Source organism: Osmerus mordax, chromosome 4, assembly GCF_038355195.1.
Source record: "Osmerus mordax isolate fOsmMor3 chromosome 4, fOsmMor3.pri, whole genome shotgun sequence".
In the NCBI taxonomy this organism is placed as follows: Eukaryota; Metazoa; Chordata; class Actinopteri; order Osmeriformes; family Osmeridae; genus Osmerus; species Osmerus mordax.
Window position 1 is genome coordinate 20,031,960 of NC_090053.1, and position 21,782 is coordinate 20,053,741.

The following is a 21,782-nucleotide window of genomic DNA, read 5'->3' on the forward strand; positions in this document are numbered from 1 at the left end:
CAAGGTCTTTGGCATCAAACTGCTTAATGGGAAATGAAGTTTATTGAACTGGGTGCGATTTTAGCGTCTTCATATTGGTTCTCAATATCTTACAATGTTCTTGTTTCTCAGTAAACACGTTCTCAGTTTTTAAACTGAAACTGTTTTCAGTTTAGAATATGTTTAGAATATTATTATTTTTGGTCAAACGGAACCTTAGGAAATGTCTTGTTTGGCAGGACTATTAAGTAAGGTGCACCAGTGTGACACATGCGAGGGAGAAAATCTGACAGCGATGGGCAAATGACCGCTATGAAATAAATGTATGTCTGCTCACTATATAATATCTGTACACATAACATCAATAGTGTAGTACAAGACTATGTTTTTATTGATATAATAGATAATGGCTGCGGTTGTGAAAGTGTTCCGGACGGTGCGAAATCATTGGAAGAAGTCAACCGTCGGTGTATGTGTCCTGTCATACGGTGGATACTGGCTGTATGGTAAACACTGGTGTGTATCCATTAATGTATCGTCTTTGTTAATCGTTTTTAGATTAAAAAAGTGTCTTCTGACTGAACCATCCTTATAACCACAAACGTGTCGTCCATATTATCAATACAGATCAGTTGTGAAGTCACATGATATCACTTTAGCTCGCTGGGCTTCTAGCTACATTGCTTAATTTTTCCAATGAACGTTCAAGAATTGTTATCTTCATTCGACATATTGCTTCTGATGGCTTGACGTATTGTTTTACAGTGACAATGTGTTGCGAAGAGAAGCTTGTCTAGAAGCCAAGGTGAGAGCAATTATTGTCCCCGTATATGTCTTTGCATTGACGTAGCCCACAATATTTGGCCTTCTACCATCTTAAGTTGTCATGCTAAACTCTCTGTGATGTTTCAGCAATTCGGGCGTCAACAGATCGCTCCCCAGGAACAACTGAGAAAGGCCACAGTCATCCTCAATCCAGCCGCCTGCAGCGGGTACGAAAACGGTCCTCAATCCTTAAAACGTTGCCTTGGCAGGGTACCCGTGCGTGACTGTGCGTGTTGTGATGGGGGTATCTGCTACTGCTGTCTGTCTGTCGATGAAGTAAGCCAGACTTGTGCTACTGTACCCTGCTTTACACAGGAAAGCCAACCAGTTGTTTGAGAAGAACGCCGCCCCGATATTAAACCTGGCTGGAGTGGAGGTGACCGTGGTCAAAGTAGGTGCTTTTACTTCCTGTCTCTGTTTGTGTAAGCAACTCCATTGTGTCCTGCCTGTCTAACTTTTTTTTGTTTTGCTTTGCGCCTCCGTTACAATTGTTAACCGTGTTGAATAATAGCATTCCTTCCCCTGTCTCCTCCAGACTGACTATGAAGGCCAGGCTAAGAAGCTGCTGGAGTTGATGGAGCAGACCGACATGCTGATAGTGGCAGGAGGAGATGGCACCTTGCAGGAGGTGATCACCGGGCTCCTCCGGAGGGCTGACGAGGTGCGTCGGCTTGGGCACCATCGCTGCTCCGCCATCATGTCACAGAGCCGTGTCTCCGTCTGACGGGCACAGCGCTCATCTGCAAGCGTCCTTTTTCTGTTCCCATGCTGTATGTTCGTGTGTGTCTGATGTACGCCGTCTCCCAGGGCAACACTCTGACTCGTTACTTCCTGTGTTGGTCTGGTGTAGGAGACTTTCAGTAGAACTCCCATAGGATTCATTCCCCTGGGGTCTCACAACTCCCTGAGTCCGAGTCTTCACCTCCTCAGTGACAACAAGGTCCAGTAAGTATGACCACCGTTAAATCCCACTCAAGCTTGTTCTGGCTACAGTAGTAGCCTACAGAAAGTCACAAAAGTAGGCTGCTGCCGACTGAATCCCACCTAAACACATGGGTGGCACACACACCCGTATCAGTTGAACGCACTTTACTTCAGTCAGTTGGCTGAGCGGTGAGGGAATCGGGCTAGTAATCCGAAGGTTGCCAGTTCGATTCCCGGTCATGCTAACTGACGTTGTGTCCTTGGGCAAGGCACTTCACCCTACTTGCCTCGGGGGAATGTCCCTGTACTTACTGTAAGTCGCTCTGGATGTAATGTAATGTACTTCCGCGCTTCCGATTTTTTTGTTTGCGTCTACGAACGATCTCTCAGTAAGCTCTACTTGTTTCCATCACGCCCCTCCAGACACATCACCTCTGCAACACTGTCCATTCTGAGAGGAGAGACCGTACCGCTGGATGTGTTGCAGATTAAGGTGAGATGAAAAAGAGACTGGATTCAAGGATGTGAAAACCTACAGATCCAAGCAAATGTTTTATTTTATTTTTATTTATTTTTTTTCAACAAAAATTGCAGTAGTTAGCCGTGCACATGTGATATGTATAGCAGGGGTGTGTTAGTGTGGTCCTGTAGTTGTACGAGTGGGTTTGTGTTCGTCCACGCAGGGGGAGAAGGAGCAGCCGGTGTTTGCTCTGACTGGGTTACGCTGGGGTGCTTTCAGGGACGTGGCAGCCACCATCAGCAAGTAAGAACTTAAGAACATTCAGCCCCATTTAAGACCAGGAATATGTTTACGTATCATAAACAAAAATAAACAAACTAAAAAATAATTATCTAGGCAGTGGGTCGTGTATTACGAGAAAGTCTTGTCTCCTCCACATGATGAATCATGTTGCTGTGTCTTTTGTCCTAGATATTGGTACCTGGGTCCATTGAAAACAAGAGCAGCACATTGGCTCAGCACATTACGGGTGAGAAAATACGCTGTCGATTCTTAAGATAACGGGCATTGAACAGTCCTAGCTTCCACGCCGGATCAGGTATCCCCCGTCATGCTGTTGTTGACAGTGTCCTTGCTTGTCCTGCTCCACCCCAGGAGTGGCCCCAGGTCCACGAGGCCTCCGTGTCCTACCTGGCCCCCACCCTCCGCCCCCCTGACCTGCCCACCCACAAGCCCCCCCGGGCCAGCCTGCTGAACCGCATCATCCGCAGGCTGAAGAACTACTGGAGCCCTCCTGTGGAAGGTGACACAGCCATGCAGGAACTAGTGTGTGTGTGTGTGTGTGTTTGTGTGTGTGTGTGTGTGTGTGTGTGTAAGAGTGTTGATGTGTTGGGGTCGTCGTGGTCGGTTCATGCAGTTTATCCATAACTCTGGTCTGTGTGTGTGTAGAGCCTCCTAAAGTAGAAGAGCCAGTGCAGTGGGAGGAGAAGCAGCTGTCCACGCTGGAACTGTCCATACACACTCACAACAAGAACCCCGTCGAAACGGTACACCAGCTAACGCACGCTACACCAGCTAACGCACGCTACACCAGCTCCACTGTGTCCAGCAGCATTACCAGAACACTCATGTCTTTTCCCCCACGCGGGTTCTCTCTTCAGCGCCTAGATGATTCCATGGTGCTGAGTGCCGAGCCAGACACCTTCACTGTTGGAGAGTTCATCACTGTGGGGTCAGTATCAGAGTAAATATGTACTGTCACCGTTACTGCATGTCTTCCTCTCTCTCTCTCTCTCTCTCTCTCTCTCTCTCTCTCTCTCTCTCTCTCTCTCTCTCTCTCTCTCTCTCTCTCTCTCTCTCTGCCTTTCCTGTCACACTTCACTTAGAAACATTTATTTGTTTAAGTAAAAAAGCGATGCTTTCTTCCTTTATTGTAGGATTAAGAAAGAAGAGGATCCAACTGTGTTCACTAAGAAGTCCCTGACCGTGGAGGCCAGTGCTGTCCAACTCAACCTGCCCTCGGTCAGTACGGCCCCAGACTGGCCTGCAAGCTGAGAAACCTTTAAGACCTCTGGAGGCAATGAAACATGTTTGGCTCCTTAGTGTGTGTTTACAGTGTTTTCGGAAACCCTCCGTCTTTGCTTTCATGTTTAAATCTGACCTATGACCCTCTGCCCCCCCCCCCCCCCCCCCCCCCCCCCCCGTTGGCCCCACCCACAGGAAGGGGCGGGCTTCTACAACATCGACAACGAGGCGTACGAGGCCATGCCCGTGGAGGTGCAGCTGTTGCCACGGAAACTGCGCTTCTTCATTAGCGCTGAGCGCAGGGAGCAGCTGCTCAACCAGATGTAGGAGGGACCTGGGTGACCGGAGGGGGACCTGGGTGACCGGAGGGGGACCTGGGTGACCGTAGGGTGACCTGGGTGACCGGAGAGGGACCTGGGTGACCGGAGAGGGACCTGGGTGACCGGAGGGTGACCTGGATGACCGGAGGGTGACCTGGATGACCGGAGAGGGACCTGGGTGACCGGAGGGGGACCTGGCACAGAACTGCCCCTCTCTGGAAGGTTCCATCCCCCCCCAGAACTGCCCCTCTGCTGACCAGGGCCTCTTCCTCCCTGAGGTGACTTCCTGGAAAACCTCTGTTCTAACCAACACCAACCCCTAGTAGCCCCACAGAGACACAGGGCATCTCCTCCTGCTACAGTACTCTCACCTGCCCTGCTGGAGCCCATTTCAATGTGTCCTGATTATGAAAGAGGCTGACAGTATGATGATGGAGAATGTGATGGACCAAGCTTTGTGTTGTTACCTAACCTCTGCCCTGTACGTGTGGTACGTCAGTCTGGGCCAGAAGACTTTGGGAGATCCTCATCATGAGCTAAAACGATACCTAGAATAATAAAGACGTTCACGTATGATGCCCAGGTTGTCTTCGTTTATGTTCATATTTAGGTTAAGAATAAAAGAATGTAAGGAAACCTTAAGTGTTTGAGTTAAGATCAGCACATGGCACTCTACTACAGAACAACACTGGTTGTAATCACTTTGGAGGTGTAGTCTGCATATCATAATCACACTGACAAAAACATCAGATAACAGTTTTATTGTTTCACAATGGCAGTACTGTGTCCCCGTCATTAACCAACCTCAGGAGAGAGACTCAGGTCATCGAGTTCCTCAGGCTGTGTGCCCAACTGACGTCACCTACCATGGAACTAGGGCATGTTACTGTGTTAAGTTAGCTAAAGCTGTGAGTGCAGTGTTGATTCACATTGCGGTTACGAAGCACACTGAGAACAGTCCAGACTGTGAAGACTGTTGCATACTGCCATGTGTGTAATACAGATTTGCTCTATTGACATTCAGTGAGGTGGCACACTGTACAAATAAAAGTCAGATGACCGAATGCTGGTTGAGGTACGTGAATGAGTCCACAAAGAAGGCATTTCAGACAGTGCGTGTGTGTCATGTACATTCCCCAGACTGACACAGAGCTCCAGGTAAACACACCTGCAGGACAACCAGGAGATCCAGCGCAGCGGGGACCTGCTGTGTGGTGAGGAGGACAACAGACACCTAACATCTTCACTGTTGACAGGAGCCGGGACGTCAAACACACCAGCCGCTGACAAACCGTCAAGTTTACCCTGCGATGATGGAGGCGTGAAGTTATTAACCCATACAGGGCTCCGGGCCTCTCGTAACTTCCCCAGGCTGAAGTCTCATGAATGGACTGGGGTTTCACCTGGGTGGGACTGGGGCTTCACCTGGGTGGGACTGGGGGTTCACCTGGGTGGGACTGGGGCTTCACCTGGGTGGGACGGGGGCTTCACCTGGGTGGGACGGGGGCTTCACCTGGGTGGGACTGGGGCTTCACCTGGGTGGGACTGGGGTCTCAACTGGGTGGGACTGCGGGCTCGTCGAAAAGTGTCTTTCTGAACATTCTGACTCCAGTCTGAACTTTCAGGATGTCCCCATTCACATCAGTGACTACAGATCACAGATTCATTTGGGCTGACAGCTCAGTTCATCAGTGACTACAGATCCATTTGGGCTGACAGCTCAGTTCATTAGGGGGCCAACAAAAGGGGCAGGCCCCCATTCAAGAGACACTCAGCTCTTCCCCCCAAGACGAGGACCAACTGGAATTCAAACCATAATGAATGGAGCGGTGTTTAAAAGAAATAGAGAAACGAGAGAGACAGAGAAGGAAAGAGAGAGTTAGAGAGGACCCCTTCATGCAGAAGACATGGGGCCTGTCTGCCTGGTGAAGGGTGAGGGTGGTCCCCCTCTCTTCAACCCCAGGAACGGCCTCTCCAGGACACAGAGCACACAAAGAGCTCTCTGTGTCTGACAGACTGGCGAAGCCTTTCTCCAGAACTGTCCCAGACAACAAGAGACTCTCCTGCAGTTTTATTCTCTCACAGTTCTCATAGCCCACTGTGGTTCAGATCAGGAGAATTCAATCAGACCATATAGCTAACAGCGACCGTACGGAACAGTACATTTACATTATAAATCACACACAGATAAACACTGGCCTGGGGGGAAATTAGCTATGAGTCTAGGAAGTTCTAGATTCACCACCCATTTCATCTTAAATACAGTGATTGCAGTGGAGGTGGTTTGAATCCCAGAGCAAGACTCAGCAGAGAGAACTTCCTCCAGAACAGCACCAGCTAGCTCACACTGCCTGCCCTCTCCTTCCATCAGTGCACTACTCACCCTAACACAGGGCCAGAACCGACATAGGTCCTAAAGGAGCACAGAAAATATTATTCAGTCAACATGGATAAAGTCAGTGGTTGAGATGCAGCAGGAGTCGATTAGGGTCGTGTAATTCACATTCGTTGAGGTTTCCCTAGATTAGTGATTCACGGGACAAGTGTAAGAACTGTGATGAAACGTTACACAGCTCAGGATAAGTCACCGCACACGTGGCGGCTTTCAGGCGGCGTTCAGGCAGTGATCTTCCCAAAGAAGTCAGAAGATCAACATGACCAGACCAGAGGGCGCTCCCACTGAGGTGACAGCCTTTCATGGGAATTCTCTTATCAGTCTCGGCTCAACAGGTGACTCCACCTTCGCCAGCTGCAGCCCTAACAAACACAATGTCCCTTTCACATGATGAGGTCATCAAAATCTTTTTTTCCCCTTTTTTTTTTTTTTAAGGTGAGACCACGTGTACATCCGATTTTGTTCATGAGTTTGTCGTACAGTGGCAACCCTTTCACGCGTAGCGTCACACCGGTGTGACCAACGCGTCCCTAGAACATCTAATCTAGAACACTACGCAACAATTGATGTTCATTTGCACCAATGTCCAGAAGACGGCGAAAAACTAATTGAGATAAACAACCGTTCAGTACAGTACTGATGCTGAAGTTTGTAACACAGAAGTGAGGTTTCGCAGCAGAAGGCCTCTTCTTTGTGAATATTGAAATGATACAGGACTGGGCAACACGTTTTGAAATGATATGAGAAATAAACATCCCTGTCCTGGGATAAACATCCTGGACTGACAGGGCCTTCCAGAAGGGGGCAGTTCTGGGGTGACAGGGCCTTCCAGAAGGGGGCAGTTCTGGGATGACAGGGCCTTCCAGAAGGGGGCAGTTCTGGGGTGACAGGGCCTTCCAGAAGGGGGCAGTTCTGGGGTGACAGGGCCTTCCAGAAGGGGGCAGTTCTGGGGTGACAGGGCCTTCCAGAAGGGGGCAGTTCTGGGGTGACAGGGCCTTCCAGAAGGGGGCAGTTCTGGGGTGACAGGGCCTTCCAGAAGGGGGCAGTTCTGGACTGACAGGGCCTTCCAGAAGGGGGCAGTTCTGGGGTGACAGGGCCTTCAAGAAGGGGGCAGTTCTGGGGTGACAGGGCCTTCCAGAAGGGGGCAGTTCTGGGGTGACAGGGCCTTCAAGAAGGGGGCAGTTCTGGGATGACAGGGCCTTCCAGAAGGGGGCAGTTTTGGGGTGACAGGGCCTTCCAGAAGGGGGCAGTTTTGGGGTGACAGGGCCTTCCAGAAGGGGGCAGTTCTGGGGTGTAAGATCCAAGAAGGCCTCAAAAAGGTTGTCCAGAGTTTTCAGTGGCAGCAGGGGTTGTCTATGACCAGCATGGCGTCGATGCCGTACAGCTCCAGCAGGTCCACCAGGAAGAGGCGGTCTCCCTGGGGGTCCAGGCCCATCGCCCTCACATGCTCAGCGGTCAGAGTACGGTCCGAGCTCCCCGCCACCTCCGACAGGATCTGGAAGATCCTGTTGTTCTGCTCCATGAAGAACCTGGAGGGAGGAGAGGGTGGAGGGGAGAAGTACAATTTCAACACAAGTCCCAGTTTGCCAAAACTAAAAGAAAGCACAGGCTAAAATATATATATATAAAAATAAAAATAAACCTCACAGAACAAAGAGGTCCTCCTCATTTGAGGTGCAGTCTTCATCCACTTCTTGGGAGTACAGCAGCAGTTGCCTAAGAAAAAAAGAAGATCATAACCTTTCCATTAGGAACACATTGTAGTGGAGGTATAATGGGCAAATAACCTATTTACAAGATGTAGGCCCAGTTTCCCTGACATGGATTAAGCCTAGTCCTGAAGAAAAAATGATATGAAGATCTCCATTGAAAACGTTTTAGTCTAGGATTAGTCTTAATCCATGTCTGGGCTTTAGTGTTTTATCAAATTTTTTTTTTTTTTTACATAAAATGCGAGTCTACCTCTGTTCACTTAGTTTCCTGTACTTCTCCTTATCTGCCTCGTTCAGCCGGAGCAGGGGTCCCAGTCGGTCTCTGTGCGTCTTCACGTTCTGGTTATCAACATACACGTCATACAGCTCCTTCTTCTCCTCGAATATCTTCTCCGTCGTGCCTGAACACACACACACACACACACACACACACACACACAGCAGGTTAAAACATGTTGTAAACATGAGCCGGATCCTCGGCCCTGCTAACGTTCTGTCCTCACGCAGTACTCAGGATCCTCGGCCCCGCTAAGGTTCTGTCCTCACGCAGTACTCAGGATCCTCGGCCCTGCTAAGGTTCTGTCCTCGCGCAGTACTCAGGATCCTCGGCCCTGCTAAGGTTCTGTCCTCACGCAGTACTCAGGATCCTCGGCCCTGCTAAGGTTCTGTCCTCACGCAGTACTCAGGATGCTCGGCCCCGCTAAGGTTCTGTCCTCATGCAGTACTCAGGATGCTCGGCCCCGCTAAGGTTCTGTCCTCACGCAGTACTCAGGATCCTCGGCCCTGCTAAGGTTCTGTCCTCACGCAGTACTCAGGATGCTCGGCCCCGCTAAGGTTCTGTCCTCATGCAGTACTCAGGATGCTCGGCCCCGCTAAGGTTCTGTCCTCACGCAGTACTCAGGATCCTCGGCCCCGCTAAGGTTCTGTCCTCACGCAGTACTCAGGATGCTCGGCCCGCTAAGGTTCTGTCCTCACGCAGTACTCAGGATGCTCGGCCCCGCTAAGGTTCTGTCCTCGCGCAGTACTCAGGATGCTCGGCCCCGCTAAGGTTCTGTCCTCACACAGTACACAGGATGCTCGGCCCTGCTAAGGTTCTGTCCTCATGCAATACTCAGGATCCTCGGCCCTGCTAAGGTTCTGTCCTCACGCAGTACTCAGGATCCTCGGCCCTGCTAAGGTTCTGTCCTTATGCAGTACTCAGGGCCTCATCTCCAGAAGCCCCGGGGTCGGCACTCACAGGCTACGTACGACACCTCCGTCTCCAGGGTGGCGATGTCCGTCACGTTGATGTAGAAGAAGGGGCGGAGCTCCGGCACGGACACGCCCAGCCCGGGGATGGACATGTTAGCCAGGCAGCAACAGCAGTACACTGTAGGGCCAACAGACACACTCATGTTAGCCAGGCAGCAACAGCAGTACACTGTAGGGCCAACAGACACACTCATGTTAGCCAGGCAGCAACAGCAGTACACTGTAGGGGCCAACAGACACACTCATGTTAGGATACACAACCAGAACAACAGCAGTACACTGTAGGGCCAACAGACACACTCATGTTAGGATACACAACCAGAACAACAACAGAGAAATTGTGTTTCATAAAGAGAAACCTTTATTAATCCCGCAATCGTAAACACACGTGTGTGTGTGTGTGTGTGTGCTAGGCTCAGCAGCTGCATCCCTCACCCCTATAGCAGACCACCCCTACAGGAGGGGGGGAGAAGATGAGGATGCGCTTCCTGAGCAGAGCGAACTTCCACAACACCATGATCTGCTCCCCGAAGAACTGGATGAACTGGGACATGCATCCTGCTGGGTGGGTGATCTGGAGGGAGAGAGGGAGGGAGGGCACAGACACAGCCAGGTCAGCTACAGGATGCAGCCTGGTTATCTGTGAACCAGGGTCCTGTCTGGAGGAAGCAGCATCTTGAACACAAACACACCAAGCAGCCCTCTCCTTTCTTGTGCATCTCTTCCTACCATCACAACGTATATGAAGAAAGGGTCCTAAGAGCGTACCCGTGCCCACTCTCTCTAACCAGAAACAGTACATCCCCCTCCCCCCCACTTTCCACCTCATCCTTTCCCCCCCTTCTTCCTCCCCCTCCTACTTCCCCTTCCTCTCCTCCTGCCTCATCCCCCTTCTCCTCCCACCCTCCATACCCCTCCACCTCATCCTCTCCCTCATCCTCCCCCTCCTCAGTCGGTTCTCTACTCCCTCCTGACCTTCATCTCTGGGTGCATGCAGCGGTTGATGGGGGCTGCCGTCCAGACGCTGCTGGGGCAGAGAGTGACCAGCCCGTTCTCTGCAGGGGGCAGCACAGCCTTCTTGTCTTCGTAAAAGGCCTCCAGGGGGAAGTACTGGCCTGGGCACTTCAGCTGGTGTCTGACAAACACAAAGTACGGTTTTAAAACTAGCGAACGCAGTTTCTCAGTGGTTCTCTGTACGTTGGAGTTCTGATGGTTTAAAATGGCAACAGCTATAGCTAGGAGCCTGGGTCTAGGTTTGTTTTCAAATGTGGGTGAGACAGCTTCTTTTTTTTATTGAAGATGCTGCTGTTAAATATATTTGTCTGGGGGGAGAGAGATTATGTGTAACATCTGAGAATGACTGACAGCCCCAGGAGAAGCCTGGCTGGGAGACGTTTGGGCCAGAGTGAGATCATCATACCGCACCATCCAACTCTGGGGATAACAGATGAAACTATTGATCATATCTCTCTGTGATCTGTTGAGGATCATTCCAAGATAAACACCAGCTGGAACAGATTGTTTTCAGACACTACACCCAGGAGCCTGGGGAATGATCTTGATGCCAATTTAATTCTGTAAACACTTCTTTGCGCTACTGTAGACCCCTGCCTACAACAAGACAGACTCTTCTTTTAATTAATCTTTTTGGGGCATTTTTATGCTTCATTGGGATGAAGGATGTGTGACATGAAAGGCCCGAGAGAGAGAGAGAGAGAGAGAGAGAGAGAGAGAGAGAGAGAGAGAGAGAGAGAGAGAGAGAGAGAGAGAGAAAGAAAGAAAGAAAGAGAAGGAGAGAGAAGGAGAGAGAAGGGAAGACATGCAGCAAAGGAGCCCAGGCTGGATTCGAACCCAGGCCCCTGCAGAGAGATGAAAATGGGGATGGACACAGGAAAGAAGGTCCCAAAGAGAAGAGAAACGAGGTGCCGTCAGACAGACAGGTACTCACCTCACCTGGTTCTCCAGGAAGTGCATGTAGCGGTACAGCAGCGTGTAGGATGGGGACAGGATGCCCACAGACTTCATCCTGGCCCCTCTCTCCAGCTCACTCTCTACGGGCATGTTGGCAAAACAGGCCAGGCCAAAATAGCGTCCTTTACGGAAATATCTGGGGTGCAAACACAAAAAGAAGATTACACATTCTGGTGATCGTGGCCGGATTCTAGTGATTATACTGTGTGTATCTCGAGGTGTACAGTGAGGTGTGTCTGGATGCATGTTTGTGCAACTTACATGAAGTCGTTGGCGATCCGGTGTGAGCCGCTGGCCATGGACTTGAACTCCACGCCCTCAAGATCCACGTCTTTAGGCAGACACCATTCCACCATGTTACCTAAAGCACACACACAGACCCTGCTGTTCTCTCTAACAACAAGAGGAAGAGCATACCACTAAGGCTGAGGCTGTTACAGGGACACGGGTTCGATTCTGACCCAGGCGATTTCCTGCAAGTCCCCCCCCCCCCCCTCTCTTCCTGCTTTCCTGTCTATCAATAAAAGCTGGAAAAGGCCCCAAAACTAAAACTAAATAAAGATCTGTTTTTTTTCCCCTAAGGCTGTATTCTTCCCTTCCCTATTTTCATCTCTCACAGGCTAAAAGGAAGTGGTGAAAGTCAGCAACATAAGTTAATGCGAAGGATCTCTCTCTTCTCACTTTCTCCTTTTGCAGTTTCAAACAAGAAGAAAGCCTTATGAAATCTACGTTTGTATTTTGGGTAAACCTGCGTTCATGGTGAACTTGATCAGACTAGCTTGTGTTTTTAACTGTAAACATGAGAAAGTGAAAAATCTTCCAATGCGTTTTTATAAGAATTCCACCTTTCCAGAATCCTTGCAATAGAATAACTCACCCTGTTTCTGCCTTTGTGCTGCTGTGCCCTTTTATTTGAATAGTGCTGCGAGATAGCCGGACCTGGAGTTGCATAGCAAATACGAACTATTTTCTTGCAACGTCATCTACGGTGTCGCACTCCTACCCAAGTGTTGCTCTATGACTCACCTGATCTGGTGTCAAAGGTGACCACAAACACAGCCACAATCTGGTCCTTCTCCTCCCATTCCGTTAAACAGTTTTTTACTGATATTCCCGGGAACATATGGTTAGACTCTGTGGGACTTGAAACATCCCACCCCGGTCCACTATACTCTGGTATTCTCAAGTCCACGCTGTTCACAACTGCACTTGCCAAATCGCCAGAAATGACGGTGCTCTCGATGCCCGGCACGACGCTGCCCGGTGCCCGCCAATCTGGTGTACATGTCTCAGATACATTTTCCTTCACTGGTACGGTTGACGGTACCGCCTGGGGCGGTTCTCCCGGTTGGATCTCCTCCCAGTCCAGGAGCGGAGCGCGGTCCGACTGCTCAACCATGATGCTGCTGTGCCAGAACGGAGAAAACAACACAAGTCCGGGAGCAAATTTCTTCCACACCCTCCAAGACAAAATAACCGACTGACTTAATTACCGACCACGGCATTCACCCTGTTCTCTCCACGGGGTTCTTGGTATTTGTAGCACGGAGAACATAGCTACGCCTGAACAACCCGCTCCAACCTGCCCGCTTCACCGAACGGCTCGGTGTTTTGATGATGTCAAACACTTCCGCTCACGTGGTTTATGTTTTGTCAAGCGGCATTTATCAGCATGTTTGCTGACCGCTGTCTTTCAATAAATCTTTTTTATTAACTCAGGCAATGCAAGTGGTTGTGTTAACTAGCAAGTGTCACAGCTACGACAACTTTCTTTCCATTATCACTATTTCTAAACGACGAATAGTGCTTTCTTACTTTAGCTGTGGCAGGTGTGTAATGAGCTGACAAACAAACCCAACAAACTTCGAGCCAATTAGATATAGCCTGCAGGGTTTGATAAAGAGGCAAACCTTAACACTGCTCATTTACATACTAGGAATTTACTTGAAATTTGAGCGTGGTGCTGGTAGGTTACTCTGGAAAGGCAAAGACCGTGAGAAGGTAAATTACTTATATACTATTTCGTGTTAGTTAAATTAGAATGTGACATTGGTTGTTCGTCATCGTGGAACTTGTGTTTTGCAAAGGTTGTATCTGGCACCCATGTGCTCGTGCAGAGTAAGGGAGTGAACTTGAATGAAATGGAAAACTTTAAATTAAAACGTTGCATTTAAAATGTTTAAAAACGTTCCTGTCGTTACGAGTCTGGGGATGGAGTTGAGTGAGAGAGCGGTGCAAAAGCTCGACTTCTCAAGCTGTGGCGAGGATGGGAGCAGCGACAGCAGTTCAGATGACTGGTTCCCACGAGCTCCTCAGATCCTGAGTCCTCGTGACCCATGTCGGACTCCCAAGGCGACACGTCATCGAAGGGGCAACGCTATCTCCACCACCCCCACCACCCCCATACCATATGCCGCATGGAGGAAACTTAGGCTCTGTGACTCTCCCAGCACTCCTAAGGTAGGCCTTTTAATCACTGATGGTCAACCGTTCATTATAATCTGAATCACCTTCATATCTTTTGCATTTCACGGGCCCTCTCGATTACCCCTCACAATTTGAGTGAATTCCTAAATCAACCATATTGACCCCCTCGCCCCCTCCAGAGCCTGCTGACCAAGAGCGTCCTTCCCTACTCCAGCACCAAGGCCTGCCGCGGCCAGAGAGCACTACATTTCGCCACTTTGACTGACCCCGACCGTATCCCATCGGTTAACGTGAACCCGTTCACCCCTGACACGGTCTCCAGGAACAGCTGTAACAACAAGAGGAAGAACCGACTGAATGACGAAGAGGAGGATGACTACAACTACAGGCACAGGTGCTCCGGTTTGATACTGCAGAGACTTTAAGGGGTTGAAAGTGGACATCAATGTCCTGCACTGCAAAAATGCCCTATCTAATTGAAGTGCAAAAATCGGGGGGGACACCTCCAATGTTGACGCCATGGCTACGGCCTTGGCTCATTGTATCATGATTAACTGGTTCTGGTGACAACTGTCATCTCTCAGAATAAAGAACAGCCTGGCGTCATCTGAAGAGGATGACGAAGCATTTCTACCGCCAAAGGTAGGCTACTTATTTTCATCTGAACGGCTTCCGTTAATGATTTATGATGCACGAGTTGCTGTCGTTTCTGCTCCGCCTCCACTTTTTTTTATCTCTCCGGGCGTTGTTTTTTTCCCAGCACTTTGTGATTCACTGGCTCATTTCCTGTCTTTGTATTCTAGCCATCCCATCTGTTTTATATTTTGCGCGTCTATCTCAGTCCTCATATAAATATCCTTCTGCTCTCTTTTCTGATCATCATGACTGCGTAAGTCAAAGTACGCACGTGCTCTCCACACACAGCCGAGTTTCCATCCGTCATTCCGTCTGTCCACAGAGACGGGCAGTGGAGGCATTCATGCTGTCTAGATATGAGAGCGAATTCCTGGAGTTGGGGCGTATCGGCGCGGGGGAGTTTGGAACGGTGTTTAAATGCGTGAAGAGGCTGGATGGATGCTTGTACGCAATCAAGCGATCCCGTCAGCCGCTCGCGGGCTCGGCCAGCGAGTGAGTCAAACACACTAATATCACCCACGATTGAGTACATTATTTCAGGCTATTTACAGGCACACAACCAATTTGTATATTAAGCATGTTCATTTCTTAACCACCTTTTTAAAAGGGAAAAAAATGTGGTGAGCTCTTCAGTGAGTTCTGAGTGGTGTTCGGTTTCTCCTCCAGACAGCTGGCTCTGAAGGAGGTGTATGCCCACGCTGTTCTCGGACACCACCCGCATGTCGTCCGTTACTATTCCGCCTGGGCGGAGGACGATCACATGATCATACAGAACGAGTACTGCGATGGTGAGTTGAGGTCGTTCAAGTTCAGCGAGAAATGGAACCAAACGCTGGGTGAAAAATTTATGGTCAGGCGATTTTATCCTCAAATGAATAAAAATCTTTGTATTTTACACCTCTACCAACAAAGGCCGGGTTTCCCAGATTCGTTAAGAAGCTCTTAACGCTAAGAGCTTCTTAGGACCGTTCTAGGAGCGTTCTTAGGAGCGTTCTTAAGAAGCTCTTAGCGTTAAGAGCTTCTTAACGAATCTGGGAAACCCGGCCAAGGTCAACCCAGGTAGCTGGGCTGGATGATGTGTAGGAGACAGTGGTGTATGTTTGGTGTCCCAGCCACATCTGCCTACACCCCTGGTTCAGGTTGTTCTGTCTTCCTCGCTTGCCCCACAGGTGGGAGTCTCCATGACGTGATAGTGCAGAAGGAGGTCCAGGGAGAGATGCTCACAGAGCCTGAGCTAAGGGACCTGCTCCTCCAGGTGTCCATGGGTCTCAAGTACATCCACAGCACTGGTCTGGTGCACCTGGACATCAAACCCAGTTAGGCTCTCTTCTGTCGTTTTAACTGTACACTATTTTGAGCCGTTTTTGTCACACTTATCCCCAGGAACTCTGAACAGGAGGCCCAAGTTGTTATGGTGGAAAGAACTAGGGGCATAGGTTTTATGATACTTGTTGATTATATGGTGTTATTATCCATAGCAATGGTCAATGGCAATAGCAATGATACTTGATACTTGAAGACGACAGCAAATCAGTCCCCCCCCCCCACACACACACACACACACTTTTTATTTAGAAAATTACATTTAACGGCCACTTCAAAAAGCTGTTCCACCCACATTTGAAAACAAACCTACGCCCCTGGGTGCTACGTTTCCTCTTACCTTCTCTTCCTCTGGGGCCTTGCAGGTAACATCTTCATCTGCCAGCCGCCCCGCTCCAGTGCAGGGGGAGAGGCCGAGAGCGAGGATGAGGAGGGGGAGGATGAAGGCATACCAACTGGGGTAGTCTATAAGATTGGTAAACACTGCAATACCTTGTACAGACCTAAAGTGTATGCAGGTTTCCCTCAACAACTGAGGTTAAGTGTGTACTGTTGGACTTGGTCAACTGCCTGGAAGATCATTTTGTAGGAAATGTCATTGTTTTAGGGCGATGTTTCCCTCAGCAAATTAGCTTGATAATGATCTAATAGCTGCCCTCTGCTAACGTTTGGAGACTGATGTTCAAGGGCGTAACCACGCCTTCTTTGGGGAGGTCATGTCCCCCCCCAATATTGAGAAAATACCAATCTGGCCCCCCCAATATACAGCAGAAAATATGTAAAATATATGTTCTCCTTTTATGAACCCTGTCAATGGATCGGTCTCTTGTTATGTCTTATTTATTTCTGTTTGTTAAGAAAAATATGTGTGAATCCCCCCCTCCTAATTGTACACTTGTGTGATTTAGTTTGAATCCACCTTGCATTGTCATGGTTACCTAACACTTTTTCGTCAGTCAGTTGAGAGCAAAGAAAGTAACGTTAGTTAACTTGTTGGAGAGGAGGTAGAGTAATGGAGGATTTGAGGTTACCTAAAAAGCGGAGAAAACTGGACCAGCAGCCAAGCATACGCTTTTTGTTTCTTTTCCCAGACAGTAAGTAACCTAACACTGAGCTAAATGTGTAAGCAAAGGGGCAGTCTCTGCCTCGGGAGACATTACACTTCCTTTAGATGTGAATTCAAATGGTCAATGTAGTCCTCGAAACTATGTTCTAAATGTGCACATTTTCATATATAAATATAGAATTGTAGGCAATGCACAACAACAAAAAATTATGGGGAAGAGTATTCATTTGGACCTCCCCCAATGTCTAAACCATGGTTATGCCCTTGCTGATGTTGATGGGAACCATCAGCAAAGAGTCTAGCTGAGATGTAGACGTGCAGGAACGACTGGCAGGCTGCTGACCTCTGGTTTGTGTGTAGGTGACCTGGGTCATGTGACCTCCATCAGGAGTGTGCAGGTGGAGGAGGGAGACAGTCGCTTCCTGGCCAGTGAGGTTCTTCATGAGGTAAACCACAACAACTTTCTTTTCAACTTAACTTTAGTTTTACTATGTGAAAAATCAGGGGCAAAGGTTTTTTTTCAAATGTGGGTGGGACAGCTGTTTATAACTGAGGATGTAGCTGTTGTCGTCTTGGTGAAGAGTGAGGGTAACAAGATTTGCTGTTTTCAAAAAGGAAGTCTACGCCCCTGCAGAAAATGATTCAGGCAGTTGGTATGCATCGGTGTATCCTAACCACACTCACAGAGTATATCGGGCATCTAAACAATTTTTCGGTTGTTCAGGACTACAGCCACCTCCCAAAGGCAGACATCTTTTCGCTGGGCCTCACGGTGCTGCTTGCCGCAGGGGCACCTCCGCTGCCTCAGAACGGAGAGCAGTGGCACCACCTGAGGAAGGCCGAGCTGCCCTGCCTCACCCAGGAGCTGTCGGAGGCCTTCAGAGGCCTGGTTCAGGTACAGGTGTAACCATGGACATTAGAACCCACACCCAATGGTGTGCTAGAGGCGTAAGCAGGGTTCGAATTATGGGGGGGGGGGGGTTTGACCCCCCCTAATTAAGACTTTGACCCCCCCAAAAGAGGTAAAAACAACAGGTCGGGGGGGTCGATACATTTATGTATCCCTTTGGAGAAGTTGACCCCCCCCCCCCCCGATGTCATTGTATAATTCGCACTCTGGGCGTAAGTGGTGCACTTTAGGTCTCGTGAGGTTTGTGATTCCTGCTAGACCTTCAGCTGCCGGCAGGCTCTTTCTAGGCTACTAGACTAGCCAAGTTACACGAGGACCACGTACAATCACGTCTGATTACATTTCACAGGCTCAAAGCGTCTGTGAAACGGCATTAAGAAATTGAAAACATGATTTGCAACTTTATACATTTCATACGTAACTGTTTGTAGCCTGAGTGTAATGTAACAATGCAGAGTGGATCAAGGTTCTTGAGCAGTGGCTGGTGTCTCCCCTCCCACCAGGCGCTGCTGGACCCTGAGCCTTCCAAGCGGCCGTCTGCCTCGGCGCTGTGTCGCCACCCCGTCCTGAGGAAGGAGAGGGCGGGCAAGCTGGCCGCACAGCTCCGCCTGGAGCTCAACGAGGAGAAGTTCAGGACGGCCATGTTGGAAAGGTAAGGGGGGGGGGGGGGGGGGGGGGTGCACTGCATTTCTTGGAGCTGACCCTGAGGGGGAGGGATGAAGGATTGGGATTTGTCGTTTGGTTGACTATATTGGCAGATTATACACAAGAGGGTGCAATTTCCTAATCAAGTACGAATCTCATTCAGTTGATGAACAATGCATACTGACAATGATAACTGACTTGCATGTGTTTCCAGGTTAGTCAATAAAACGTTCCTTTCGGGTTTTATTTTTTTTTTTTTGCATTTTAAATGGACTAAATAGTTTGTCCATCTCCTCGTCCTCCACAGAGCACTCCAGGAGGCTCGTTTGGCAGCCTTGTCCCCAAAGACGGCCCTTCCTTCTGGGCTAGAGCAGCTGGGGAAGGCTGGGTCCTTGCCCAGATCTGGGCGTAGGCTGGTGGGGAGAACTGCTTTACGATCCATCAGCTTTGGATGCCCCAGCAATGGAGTTTGAGTGGCCATCATCGCATGCTACTTCCCTAGGAAGGAAGCAGACCTCCAAAGATGATAACTGACTCGAGGTCAAAGGTCATAGACATGGTGTTATTTTGTCATATACTAAGATGATGAAATTCCCAAGTTCATGGTCTACTTTATCTGAAAAGTGATTCATTGTGGCGCACTTCTGAGTCTTGAAAGATGGTTCTTAGCATCATTGAGACCGGTTACAGATACCAGTGAATGCAATTTCAGATGAGTAAATTCAATGGTTTTTATTTTGTTTCAATGTAAATAAACTTTTAACATGTTTTATATTTAGTTATCTCTGTATGACTTACTTGGCTTCTGAGACATTTAACTTGCATAAACTTAATTCTTTCTGTGCACCTTGTACCACATTTCAATGGCACAGCACAGAACAGTAGACGGGACTTTCCACACGCTCTTATCTGAGGTGACAGAAGCAGGGTACAACTTTTTTTTTTCATTGAAAAAGTCTGCCCTGTGCTTCTGTCATTCATGCCAGCGAAGAAGAGAATTCCGTTGAAGAAACACGTTTTATAAACGATCCCGTTTTTTGCAATTTGCATGCAAGCAACAGGTCAGTTACGACATATTCTAATCTAGAGGAATCTAACTGCAAGCCGTTTATTATCTGATGCGAGCACCGTAGGGTTTTCTAAATCCACAAGTCATCATCAAACACAACGGTTGTAGTTTCCTAAGATTTAAAGTGTCCTGAATATTCTAACATTTGCATGTTATTCAAATGCATAGCTATCTGATTGGCTAATTCTACCCTGTGTAGTAGTGGGTGGGGAAATGATGTAAACTACGACCTGCCCTCACCGGCTGTGAGGTTTTTCGTGTTATGTTTCGCATGCATCATCGTTCACCGAGTTGTTTTCTCTCTAGCTAGCGTCCGTTCTAAAACAACGACGGTGAGTAAACAAAGTTGTACAACTTTTATTTTTGTATTGTTATTATCAAATATGGATATCCATTTAATCCGCTAGCTCTGAGCTAGCTTGAATGTTTTGGCGCGTCCTGGAATTTTGGATTCATGAACATCTTACCGGGCAACTTTACCGTTCGATTGCCGTTAGTTCGATCTAAATATTTGCGTCGGGCCCATCTATGAAGGAACTTGCTAACTAAGTGCATTATTTTTCTCGCGGATTTAAGCTCTTCTGTGAAAGGTAGACTAGAAAGACCGCGATGGACACCGGCGGCGACAACAACGTGGTCCGTGTCCTTAACAACACTCCACTGGTCATTCTGACCTTCCTTCAGCAACAGGGCTTCAACAACGAAGAATGTCAGAGAGAGCTTGATTCTCTGTCCCGAGATCTGAAGATCACCCCAGACTTAAACTGTAACTCACCGGGGAATGGCTCCCACGATGAAGGGGAGCTTCAGACTGATGGTCATTTCAGCAGCAGCATTAGAGGCTTGATCGATGATATCCAACCCCAAGCTGATCTGAATAGACATGGTGGGTTTGTCTGTTTTGCTTTTAAACAATGTAATTTAGTAAATGGCCAAAATACAACTTATATATCGGATTTTCACCAGGAAAAGTTGTCATGATGCATTTTAAACAATGACTCGTTCTGTCGAGCAGACTTAACCGATTGCTAACGTAAGTCTCGCTAACTCAGTTTTAGCAAAGTGCTGTATTGGGGTTTGGTGTGTGGCACGTAGAGCTCGTATTGGATATTCAGCTTCATGGATAATTCTGTAAGATTCCCAGTGCTTGAAAGTCGGGTGACTCCCATAGATTTATATCTAGACTACTAAATTATCGCAGTCAGTTTTAGGGGGAACCTCCTGAGGATGGATGGGTTTTGTGTTTAAAGTCCCACGCGTGTTCTGCTTTGAAGTTGATGAGGTTCAGGGAGTGAGAAACGTGGCCGCGGATCTGATCCTGATAGCTCACCAGCTGGAGCAGAGTGTGGTTGCCAAGGCCACGGAGAATCTCACTAAGAAGCTACAGACCTCCTCAGTATGGGTGAGTCTTCAGACGTTCATACCGTAAAAATAAATATATTTTAGATTTGATTCAATCTTAAATTCATTTATTTGATTATTTTATATTAGTCTCTTATTTTGTATCTGTAACAATAAAATTGATTGTTACTCATGGAGACCCACACAACTTCTTTAAACCTAAGAAAAACGTGTAATTTCACCTCAACAACAACTGGTCATGGTTCTGTTTCATATCTGTGTATGTAGCGATAACCCCGGCTGTGGTTCTGTTCTCCCTCTCCAGTCCTGGAAGAACCACATGGCTGTGGAGGTGAACTGGGTCCTAAGCCAGGGTCTGTACTCTCTGCTGGACCACCTGCCCAGGGAGAGGGTGATCATGGCCCTGGCCCTCACGCTGGTCAAGGGTGTTTGTGAGAAGGCTCCTGGCCTGCTGCGTGGCCTGTTCTCCACCGCTCTGGAATACTTAGGGTCCAGGTGATTTCTGAAAAATGGAACCGGAACTGGGAGCACAAGCGATTCTAAAACACCCTAGAATTGTTCTGATTCTAGTATCGCAACATGATTCTAGAACCTTCGCAGGGACCGTTGGAATGTGTCGGATCAACTTGAACTTGAATTCTGTCTGTTACCTGACGTTAAGTCCCATTTAAACATTTAAAGGGCTTTCTGGTGAATGTAGGCACTGCTTAAAAATGTAAAAACAATATTGAAGCCATGAATGACCTTGGTAGACCATATGATAGCATTATTTGACTGAAGTTGTCTTTATTTTTAAGAGTTTAAGTTTTTTATTTGTTTGACTATTTTCATATTTTTTTCTTAGTGCCATTAATGTCATGTACGGTGTAAAAATAAATCTGAAAATTACAGAAAAATGCATGTAACTTTACATGGACAGTTTGTAATTTTGATAAGATGGTTTGATGTAGATGGTAGCTTGCCTATTCATTACAAATCACAAA

The 21,782-nt window shown here is 48.3% G+C and overlaps 4 protein-coding genes across 5 annotated transcripts; 3 read left to right on the top strand and 1 right to left on the bottom strand.

The window, feature by feature from the left end:
- The first annotated feature begins 251 nt into the window (after window positions 1-251).
- On the top strand, window positions 252-4,612 carry agk (acylglycerol kinase). 2 transcript variants are annotated; one of them, XM_067234695.1, is made up of 15 exons: window positions 252-302; window positions 383-495; window positions 745-784; window positions 892-971; window positions 1,120-1,195; window positions 1,340-1,465; window positions 1,655-1,749; window positions 2,152-2,221; window positions 2,412-2,491; window positions 2,660-2,717; window positions 2,843-2,990; window positions 3,137-3,234; window positions 3,349-3,419; window positions 3,625-3,709; window positions 3,908-4,612. In XM_067234695.1, the coding sequence occupies exons 2-15, from the start codon at window positions 386-388 to the stop codon at window positions 4,037-4,039; spliced, it is 1,269 nt and encodes a 422-aa protein (XP_067090796.1). In that variant the 5' UTR covers window positions 252-302; window positions 383-385; the 3' UTR covers window positions 4,040-4,612. The 2 variants fall into 2 exon arrangements, with proteins under 2 accessions (XP_067090796.1, XP_067090795.1); XM_067234694.1 differs by having other exon boundaries at window positions 265-495.
- A 2,877-nt stretch (window positions 4,613-7,489) lies between these two features.
- On the bottom strand, window positions 7,490-12,940 carry dennd11 (DENN domain containing 11). Its single transcript, XM_067235461.1, has 9 exons — window positions 12,388-12,940; window positions 11,623-11,722; window positions 11,339-11,497; window positions 10,366-10,525; window positions 9,826-9,964; window positions 9,377-9,508; window positions 8,390-8,540; window positions 8,075-8,143; window positions 7,490-7,956 (listed from the first exon to the last, which is right to left on the bottom strand). Exons 1-9 carry the CDS (start codon window positions 12,758-12,760, stop codon window positions 7,761-7,763), a joined length of 1,479 nt encoding a protein of 492 aa, XP_067091562.1. The 5' UTR covers window positions 12,761-12,940; the 3' UTR covers window positions 7,490-7,760.
- Window positions 12,941-13,096: 156 nt separating this feature from the next.
- wee2 (WEE2 oocyte meiosis inhibiting kinase) lies at window positions 13,097-19,140 on the top strand. Its single transcript, XM_067234980.1, has 12 exons — window positions 13,097-13,362; window positions 13,566-13,821; window positions 13,968-14,182; window positions 14,373-14,430; window positions 14,747-14,916; window positions 15,091-15,212; window positions 15,594-15,740; window positions 16,113-16,223; window positions 17,174-17,259; window positions 17,538-17,708; window positions 18,227-18,375; window positions 18,676-19,140. The coding sequence occupies exons 2-12, from the start codon at window positions 13,573-13,575 to the stop codon at window positions 18,839-18,841; spliced, it is 1,644 nt and encodes a 547-aa protein (XP_067091081.1). The 5' UTR covers window positions 13,097-13,362; window positions 13,566-13,572; the 3' UTR covers window positions 18,842-19,140.
- A 583-nt stretch (window positions 19,141-19,723) lies between these two features.
- On the top strand, window positions 19,724-21,773 carry bida (BH3 interacting domain death agonist). The gene is made up of 3 exons (XM_067234732.1): window positions 19,724-20,323; window positions 20,712-20,839; window positions 21,104-21,773. The coding sequence occupies exons 1-3, from the start codon at window positions 20,047-20,049 to the stop codon at window positions 21,296-21,298; spliced, it is 600 nt and encodes a 199-aa protein (XP_067090833.1). The 5' UTR covers window positions 19,724-20,046; the 3' UTR covers window positions 21,299-21,773.
- Window positions 21,774-21,782: the final 9 nt, after the last annotated feature.